This window comes from Dryobates pubescens, chromosome 30, assembly GCF_014839835.1.
Source record: "Dryobates pubescens isolate bDryPub1 chromosome 30, bDryPub1.pri, whole genome shotgun sequence".
NCBI classification, from domain to species: Eukaryota; Metazoa; Chordata; class Aves; order Piciformes; family Picidae; genus Dryobates; species Dryobates pubescens.
In genome coordinates, this window is record NC_071641.1 from 9,689,438 (window position 1) to 9,699,181 (window position 9,744).

Genomic DNA, 9,744 nt, shown 5'->3' on the forward strand with positions numbered 1-9,744 from the left:
TGGCGGCAGCGGGAGCGGCACAGATACCTCCGCTCCCGCCCCAGCTTCCCGCCTCAGCCTCCCGCCTCAGCCCTGCCCTACCTGCCCGGAAGTTCCCGCCGCCGCCGCCCGGAAGTTGCCTGTGCCGCAGCCTGGGCGCCGTACCGGAAGTGCCCGCCGCGGGCGACCGGAAGTGGGTGTCGCGCAGGCGCGGCCCCGGAAGCGCACCCGCCGTTCCGCTCCTCCGCGCCGTTCCGCTCCTCCGCGCCGTTCCGCCGCCGTTTCCCTCGCCATGCTGCCGCTGCCGCCCGGGTTCCGCCGCCACCTGCAGGAGCGGCTGCCCCTGCCCCCCGCCCCGCCGCCCGTCCCCCCCGTCCCGCCCACCCCGCCCTTCGGCTTCGCCCCCCGCCGCCTCCGCCTCGGCGCCCAGCACCCGCTGCTGGAGGTGAGGAGCCGCCTCCCCGCGCCCGGGCTGTGCGGCGAGCGACGGCTCCGCTCCCTCCGAGCCCCCCGCGGGGCCTCTCTACCGCCCGTCCCGCCGCGGCCTGGCTTTGTGCCGCGGGGGCAGGCCGGGCTGCCCACGGCCTCTCTTTCCTCCTCTCCTAGGATGGGGACGTCCACCGGCACCTCTACCTCCAGGGTGTCCTCAGCGGCCTGACGGAGGTGACCGAGAGACCCAAGTAAGTGAGGCAGGACCCGCCGGCGTGGCGCTGGCTGCGGCCCTGCCTCCTGTGCCCCGCTCCCTGCCACGCTGGTCGGTGTGAGCTCTGCCTCCTCTCTCGCTCCGTGTCCCACACCGGGCCGGGTGCCGTTCCCTCTGCCCGTGGGCTTTAGAGACCGAGGGGGAGAAGTGGCTGAGAAGGCAGAGGAGGCGTTGCAGAGCAGGAAAGTTAAGTGAGGTAGTTGGCAACACCTCACTGTCCTGCTGAGAAGGGTCCAAACTGGCTGTTTTGTGCTGTACTCTGAATTAGGAGGCCATCTGGAGGTGGCCTCTTCTCACTGAGCACCCTGACAGAGGCAGCCTGGAAGCTGAGATTGGAGCTGTACACGAGGATGTAAGGGGCAGATTATGTACCCAGCCAAAACATCAGGAGAGCCCCAGTTAGGAAGGCTGAGCCAGGGGGGAGGAAAGTTCCTCTTGCTTCAAGACCTGCTCTTGTGTACAAGAGCTGCAGGGGCTGGAAGGTGTCCAGAGAAGGGCCAGGAGGAGGAGCAGAGGGCTGGAGCTGCTTTCCTACGAGGACAGACTGAAGGAGTTGGGGCTGTTCAGTCTGGGGAAGAGAAGGCTCCGAGGTGACCTCATTGTGGCCTTCCAGTGTCTGAAGGGGGCTGCAAGAAGGCTGGGGAGGGACTTCTCAGGATCTCAGGTAGTCATAGGACTGGGGGGAATGGAATGAAGCTGGAGGTGGGGAGATTCAGGCTGGAGGTGAGGAGGAAGTTCTTCCCCATGAGAGTGGTGAAGCCCTGGAATGGGTTGTCCAGGGAGGTGGTTGGGGCCCTGTCCCTGGAGGTGTTTAAGCCCAGGCTGGATGAGGCTGTGGCCAGCCTGATCTAGTGTGGGGTGTCCCTGCCCATGGCAGGGGGGTTGGAACCAGATGATCCTTGTGGTCCCTTCCAACCCTGACTGATTCTATGATGTGTTTGAAGAGGCAGAGAATGCAATGCAATGGAATGGAATAGAATTAACCAGGTTGGAAGAGACCTTTGAGATCATCCAGTCCAATCCATCCCCCAGCACCATCTGATCAACCAAGCCATGGCACCAAAGGCCTCATCCAGGCTGCTTTTAAACACCTCCAGGGATGAGGACTCCACCACCTCCCTGGGCAGCACATCCCAAGGGCCAATCTCTCTTGCTGGGAGCTGTGGTGCTGAGGGCTGTGAGTGTGGGGGTACAGTTAGAGGATGGTCTGCCTGGGTGACCTGAAAGGTCTGCCCTCACTGAAGCACCTCTGATGCTCAGCCAAGGTCCCACCTGCCTGCTTTCAACCCAAGATGAGAAGGGACTGGGAGCTCCCCTTCCAGAGCAGGCTGCTCAGGAAGCCCTTGGAGCATTTCTCCTGGCTGCTCTCCTTGGTGCCAGGTTTGTTCCTTCCATGCTCAGCAGCAGAGCAGTGGCCACCCTTCCTCTTCCCACAGGGTCTCAGCCTTCAGCTGCCACAGCTCGGGGTGCTGCCAGGTGTTTGACACTCTGGAGGGCTATGAGCACCACTACAACACTCAGCACAGGAACGTCTGCTCCTCCTGCCGGCGCTCCTTCCCCTCCGGCCCCCTGCTGGACATCCACATCTCCGAGTGGCACGACTCCCTCTTCCAGCTCCTGGCTGAGAAGCAGAACATGGTGAGCTCCCCTGGCTCTGCCTGGGCTTCTGCCGGGAGAGGATCTCAGCCACTGGCATCCTGGCTGGGAGCAGCAATGCTGTGCCCAGCAGGAGCAGGCAGGGCACTGTCCCCCTGTGCTGGGCACTGCTGAGGCCACAGCTCCAGTGCTGTGCCCAGAGTTGGGCTCTTCAAGACAAGAGAGAGGTGGAGGTGCTGGAGCCAGGGCAGAGCAGGGCAAGGAAGCTGGGAAGGGCCTGCAGCAGAAATCTGCTGAGGAGAGGCTGAAGGAGCTGGGGATGGTTAGTGTGGAGAAGAGGAGGCTGAGGGGAGAGCTGCCTGCTCTCTGCAGCTCCCTGAGAGGAGGTGGTGGAGAGGTTGCTGCTGCTCTCTTCTCACAGGTGATGAACAAGAGGCAATGGCCTCAGGCTGCAGCAGGGCAGGCTCAGACTGGGCACCAGGCAAAGGCTTTTCCCAGCAAGAGTGGTCAGAGCCTGGCAGAGGCTGCCCAGGGAGGTGGTGGAGTCCCCCAGCCTGGAGGTGTTTAGGAAGAGCCTGGATGAGGCACTTGGTGCCATGGCTTAGTTGATCAGATGGTGTTGGGGCGTAGGTTGGACTGGATGATCTCTGAGGTCTTTTCCAACCTGGTTAATTCTATTCTATTCTATTCTATTCTATTCTATTCTATTCTGTTCTATTCTATTCTACTCTACTCTACTCTATTCCATTCTATGATGGGCAGAGGCCAAGGGCAGGAGATTGAACACATCCAAGTGCCAGGTGCTGCACATTGGCCACAGCAACCCCAGGCAGTGCTACAGGCTGGGGGCAGAGTGGCTGAGAGCAGTCAGGCAGAGAGGGACCTGGGGGTGCTGGTTGATGGTCGGCTGAACAGGAGCCAGCAGTGTGCCCAGGCAGCCAGGAGGGCCAAGGGCATCCTGGCCTGCATCAGGAACAGTGTGGCCAGCAGGAGCAGGGAGGTCATTGTGCCCCTGGACTCAGCACTGCTTAGGCCACACCTGAGTCCTGTGTCCAGCTCTGGGCTCCTCAGGTTAGGAAAGAGGTTGAGCTGCTGGAAGGTGTCCAGAGAAGGGCAACAAAGCTGGGGAGGGGTCTGGGGCACAGCCCTGTGAGGAGAGGCTGAGGGAGCTGGGGTTGCTTAGCCTGGAGGAGACTCAGGGGTGACCTCATTGCTCTCTACAACTCCCTGCAGGGAGGTTGTAGCCAGGTGGGGGTTGGTCTCTTCTCCCAGGCAGCCAGCATCAGAACAAGAGGACACAGTCTCAGGCTGTGCCAGGGGAGGTTTAGGCTGGAGGTTAGGAGGAAGTTCTACACAGAGAGAGTGATTGCCATGGGAATGTGCTGCCCAGGGAGGTGGTGGGGTCACCATCCCTGAGGTGTTCAGGAGGAGACTTGATGGGGTGCTTGGTGCCGTTGGTTAGGTGGTGTTGGATTGGTTGAGGGGTTGGACTGGATGATCTTGAAGGTCTCTTCCTTCCCATCCCATCCCATTCCACCCCATCCCACTCATTTTCCTTTCACCCCAGGGTCTCCTCTCCTTTTCCCAGTCCCCCTATGTGGCCTTGGAGGTCCCCAGGTGGCAGAGCAGCTGCCCTGGTGCAGAGCCCAGCCCCTGGGCTGCGGTCAGTGCACTGCCTGGGGGGTGGCACCTCAGAGACTGATCATCTGGGCATGGCCCCAGCTGGGGCACTGCCTGCCTCTGCCAGTGACAGCATCTTTTTGTCCCTGCCTTCCAGTACAGGTGTTTGGTGGAAGGCTGTGCAGAGAAGTTCAAGAGCAGCAAGGAGAGGAAGGAGCACTTGGTCAGCGTTCACCTCTACCCTGCTGACTTCCGCTTCGACAGACCCAGGAGACCCAAAAGGTAGCTGCAGAGCTGCCCCCTGCACAGCTGCTCCTGCCTGCTGGATGCTGCCCTGCTGCTCCACTCCCTTCCCACCTCATAGCCTGACAGCCTCAGAAGTGCCCAGAGAAGGGCCAGGAGGAGGAGCAGAGGGCTGGAGCTGCTCTGCTCTGCAGACAGCCTGAGAGAGTTGGGCTTGTGCAGGCTGGAGAGGAGAAGGCTCCCAGGAGAGCTTCTGGTGGCCTGCCAGGAGCTGCAGGGGGCTGCAAGCAAGCTGGGGAGGGACTTGGGAGGGGGTGAGGGAGGGATAGGACTGGGGGGGCTGGAGCAAAAGGAGAAGTGGGGAGCTTGAGATTGGCTGTGAGGAAGAAGTTGTTGCCCAGGAGGGTGGTGAGAGCCTGGCCCAGGCTGCCCAGGGAGGTGGTGGAAGCCTCCTGCCTGGAGGTGTTTGCAGCCAGGCTGGAGGTGGCTGTGAGCAACCTGCTGCAGTGTGAGGTGTCCCTGCCCATGGCAGGGGGTTGGAGCTGGCTGAGCCTTGAGCTCCCTTCCAGCCCTGCCAGCTCTGGCAGTCTGTGTGAGCAGGCAGAGTCTCCCAAGCCCTTCTGTGGAAGTGTTTTGCTCTCTCTCAGGCAGACCTGCAGAGGGCCTGCAGTCTTGCAGAGCTTCTGAGGTAGCCTGATGTGAAGCAACACTTTGCCTAGTGAGTGAGTTACACTTAATGGGTGGAAGAAAAGCACCTGGGGACAGAGCTGTGTGCAGGAGGTCTGAATGCTTCAGCAGAAACTCACTGAAGGCTATCAGAGCTCTCCAACCTTCTCCTGACTGCTGCCAGTGGTGTGCACAGCCAGCTCTCTGTGCCTCCATGCTGTGACCTGCCTGGCTTAGGCTTGGCCTCTTTCCTCATGAAATCCTCAGGCTGCCCAGAGAGGTTGTGGAGTCTCCTTCTGTGGAGCCTTTGCAGCCCTGTCTGGCTGTGTTCCTGTGTGCCCTGTGCTGGATTCTCTGCTCCTGCTCTGGCAGGGGCTGGGACTGGAAGCTCTCCAGAGCTCCCTCCTAACCCCTCACATCCTGTTAGCCTCTGAAATACCTTTTGTTTCCTCTCCTCTGGGCTCACTGGAAGAGAGAGTGTGTGAAATGTTGTCTTTGAACATGAGCCAGCAGTGTGCCCAGGGGGCCAAGAAGACTAAGGGCATCCTGGCCTGCATCAGGCAGAGTGTGGCCAGCAGCAGCAGGGAAGTCCTTGTGCCCTGTGCTCAGCACTGCTTAGGCCACACCTTGAGTCCTGTGTCCAGCTCTGGGCCCCTCAGGTCAGGAAAGAGGTTGAGCTGCTGGAAGGTGTCCAGAGAAGGGCAACAAAGCTGGGGAGGGGTCTGGGGCACAGCCCTGGGAGGAGAGGCTGAGGGAGCTGGGGTTGCTTAGCCTGCAGAAGAGGAGGCTCAGGGGAGACCTTCTTGCTCTCTCCAACTCCCTGCAGGGAGGTTGTAGCCAGGTGGGGGTTGGTCTCTTCTCCCAGGCAGCCAGCACCAGAACAAGAGGACACAGTCTCAGGCTGTGCCAGGGGAGGTTTAGGCTGGAGGTGAGGAGAAAGTTCTCCACAGAGAGAGTTGTTAGCCCTTGGGATGTGCTGCCCAGGGAGGTGGTGGAGTCCCCATCCCTGGAGGCGTTTAAAGGCAGCCTGGATGAGGCAGCTGGTGCCATGGTTTGGTTGATCAGATGGTGCTGGGGGATGGGTTGGACTGGATGGTCTGTGAGGTGTCTGCCAGCCTGGTTGATTGTGCTCTCTCTGCAGTGGCCCCCAGCACAGCAGCTCTGCCCCAGGGCAGGAGGCCGGCACGCCGATGGATGTGAGCACCGAGCCCTCGGAGCAGCTCCCAGGGGACCCCATGGAAGTAGGCCCCAGCAAGGGCAGCATGGAGCTGCCTCAGGCTGCAGCCAGCCCCTCAGTGCTGGAGAAACGACTCTATAAAGCCAGGTCTGTGCTGCTGGCCTCCACAGGCAGCCACTGCTGGGGCTGGGAGCACAGCACCTGGCCTGCCTGAGCAGCACTGTGACTGACTGCCTCAGGGGACGAGGGCTGACCTCTGGGTGGGATCTCTCTGGGCTGCTGCAAGGCCTTTGGCACAGTCCCCACAGCATCCTGCTGGCCAAGCTGGACAGACACAGATTTGCTGGGTGGATGCTCAGTGGGTAGGGAACTGGCTGGCTGGTTACATCCAGAGGGTGGTGGCTTAAAGTGCAGATGGAGAGCAGTGAGGGTGGTGTCCCCTCAGGGGCCCTGTGCTGGTCAATAACCTCCCTGGAGGTGTTTGCAGCCAGGCTGGAGGTGGCTGTGAGCAACCTGCTGCAGTGTGAGGTGTGAGCCTTGAGCTCCCTTCCAGCCCTGCCAGCTCTGGGAGTCTGTGTGAGCAGGCAGAGTCTCCCAAGTCCTTCTGTGGAAGTGTTTTGCTCTCTCTCAGGCAGACCTGCAGGGAGGGCCTGGAGTCTTGCAGAGCTGCTTCTGCCAGCTCTGAGTCTGTGGTATTTCTGTCAATGCTGTAGACAGAGGGATCCAGGCAGCAGCAGCAGGGTGCAGATGGCACCAGGCTGGGTGCTGCTGTCCCTGCAGCAGAGGGGCAGGAGGGCTGGGTGGATGTTCAGTGGGCAGGGAGTTTGGCTGCCCACCACCCAAGGGTGGTGCCTGGAAGTGCAGCTGGAGGGCAGGGACAGAGGTGGCCCTCAGGGGTCCCTCAGGGCACCTGTGCTGGTCACTATCAGTGACACAGACAGAGGGATCCAGAGCACATCTGCAGTGTTTGGTCCAGCTGTGGGCTCCCCAGGTCAAGAGAGCTCAGGGAAGTGCTGGGAGGGAGTGCAGGGCAGGCTGGGAAGCTGCTGAGGGGCCTGGAGCAGCTCTGGGAGGGGCAGAGGCTGAGAGGCCTGGGGGGAGCCCCGCAGCGGTGCCGGGGCAGGTGAGCTGCTGCTGGGTACTGAAGCCTGTCTCCCTTTGCAGGATCCCAGCCACCATCTGCTTTGGGCAGGCTGCCACCCCAGGATTTAAAGGCCCAAGGAAGAAAGTCTGAAGGTCAGTAGAGCAACTGTGTGCCAGGTGAGAGGGCAGCAGCCGCTCCTGCCCGCGGCTCCGGCAGCGCCGCCGAGCAGGGCTGGGTGCCCCTCAGGGTGCCAGGAAGACAGAGAAGCCAAAGCAGGGAGGATGGGCTCAGGCCCTGCCAGCATGGATTTAGGAAGGGCAGGTCCTGCCTGACCAACCTGAGCTCCTTCTATGCCCAGGGGACTGCCTGCTGGATGTGGGGCAGGCTGTGGATGAGGTCTGCCTGGACCTCAGCAAGGCCTTTGCCACCGTCCCCCCCAGCAAACTCCTGGCCAAGCTGTCAGCCCCTGGCTTGGACAGCAGCTCTCTGAGCTGGGCTAGGAACTGGCTGGAGGCTGAGCCCAGAGAGTGGTGGTGAATGGTGCCACAGCCAGCTGGCAGCCAGGCACCAGTGGTGTGCCCCAGGGAGCAGTGCTGGGCCCCAGGCTCTGTAACATCTTCATTGATGATCTGGATGAGGGCATTGAGTCCATCAGCAGTAAATCTGCAGCTGACACCAAGCTGGGGGCAGGAGTTGATCTGCTGGAGGGTAGAGAGGCTCTGCAGAGGGACCTGGACAGGCTGGGCAGATGGGCAGAGGCCAAGGGCAGGAGATTGAACACATCCAAGTGCCAGGTGCTGCACATTGGCCACAGCAACCCCAGGCAGTGCTACAGGCTGGGGTCAGAGTGGCTGAGAGCAGCCAGGCAGAGAGGGACCTGGGGGTGCTGGTTGATGGTAGGCTGAACAGGAGGCTGCAGTGTGCCCAGGCAGCCAGGAGGGCCAATGGCATCCTGGCCTGCATCAGGAAGAGTGTGGCCAGCAGGAGCAGGGAGGTCATTCTGCCCTGTACACTGCACTGGTTAGGCCACACCTTGAGTCCTGTGTCCAGCTCTGGGCTCCTCAGGTTAGGAAAGAGGTTGAGCTGCTGGAAGGTGTCCAGAGAAGGGCAACAAAGCTGGGGAGGGGTCTGGGGCACAGCCCTGTGAGGAGAGGCTGAGGGAGCTGGGGTTGCTTAGCCTGCAGAAGAGGAGGCTCAGGGGAGACCTTCTTGCTCTCTACAGCTTCCTGAAGGGAGGTTGTAGCCAGGCAGAGGTTGGTTTCTTCTCCCAGGCACCCAGCACCAGAACAAGAGGACACAGTCTCAAGCTGTGCCAGGGGAGGTTTAGGCTGGAGGTTAGGAGGAAGTTCTACACAGAGAGAGTGATTGCCCATTGGAATGTGCTGCCCAGGGAGGTGGTGGAGTCACCATCACTGGAGGTGTTCAGGAGGAGACTTGATGGGGTGCTTGGTGCCATGGGTTAGTTGTTTGGGTGGTGTTGGATTGGTTGAGGGGTTGGATGTGATGATCTTGAAGGTCTCTTCCAACCTGGTTTATCATTATTATCAGTGCCAGCCCTGCCCTGGGCAGCAGTGGCTTTCCAAGTAGATGGGCACAGCTGCCTTCCAGTACCTGAAGGGAGCCTTCAGGAAGGCTGCAGAGGGACTTCTCCTAAGGGTATCTAAAGAGGACAAGGAGAATGACCCTGCTCTGCCTCAGCTTCAAACCAGCCTGGAGCTGAGGAAGAAGTTTTTCAGTAGGAGGCTGGGGAGACTCTGGACCAGGTTGCCCAGGGAGGCTGTGGATGATTCCTCCCTGGAGGTGTTGAAGGCCAGGCTGGATGAGGCCTTGAGCAAGCAGTTCCTAGCAGAAAAGTATCCCTGCCCATGGCAGGGGGGTTGGAGTAGATGATCTCTGAGGTCCCTCCCAGCCTTTCTGTGATCCCAGGATCTTGCCCAGGCTTGCAGATGGCAAATGCTGAGCTGAGCCTGCAGGCAGCTGCTCTGTGAAGCACTGGGCAGGGAATCACTGCTGAAAATGCAGCAGGGGACAACAGGGAGCAAAATCCACCCTGGGCCCTCCTCCTGCAGGGTGCCCTGCCTCCTCCAGCCTCCTCAGCTGGCCTGGGGCAGGCTCTCATGCTTCCCCCACAAGGCAGAAGCAGAAGAGAATGCTGGGGAAGAGTGGTGAGGCAGATTCCAGCAATCAGTTTGACTCTGTTAATGTCCTTCCTCTCTTTTTCTCACAGTGTGATTCAGAGCTGCCAGCAAGGGCAGCCCTTGGGACAGCACAGGGACACAGGACAGGGCTGGAACTCCCTTCTCTGTCTGCTGCTCACAGGGAAGTCTCAGTCTCTGCCAGAGCCACCATGAGCTGGAGCCTGAGAGATCAGCTGCTGGAGCTGAGACTGTGCAGCACTGGTTTGATGCTCTTCCTGTGTCTGGTGGAGTTAAAAGCAGGCTGAAGACATTGCCAGATGGAATCTGATGACTACAGAAGCCTGGAGCCACTGATAAAAGAGGAATTAAAACCCCCTTGGCCCTCAGTTCTGCCCTCCTCCATCTCCCTGAAGCCTGCTCTGCCCCAGACCCCTCCCCAGCCTTGTGCCCCAGACCCCTCCCCAGCTTTGTTGCCCTTCTCTGGACACCTTCCAGCAGCTCAACCTCTTTCCTAAGCTGAGGAGCCCAGAGCTGGACA

General features: G+C 60.5%; 1 protein-coding gene across 1 annotated transcript; it reads left to right on the forward strand.

Moving 5' to 3' along the window:
• The first annotated feature begins 271 nt into the window (after nt 1-271).
• Nucleotides 272-9,471, forward strand: ZNF511 (zinc finger protein 511). Its single transcript, XM_054174617.1, has 7 exons — nt 272-424; nt 586-659; nt 2,119-2,320; nt 4,056-4,180; nt 5,949-6,131; nt 7,149-7,220; nt 9,296-9,471. The coding sequence occupies exons 1-6, from the start codon at nt 272-274 to the stop codon at nt 7,216-7,218; spliced, it is 807 nt and encodes a 268-aa protein (XP_054030592.1). The 3' UTR covers nt 7,219-7,220; nt 9,296-9,471.
• Nucleotides 9,472-9,744: the final 273 nt, after the last annotated feature.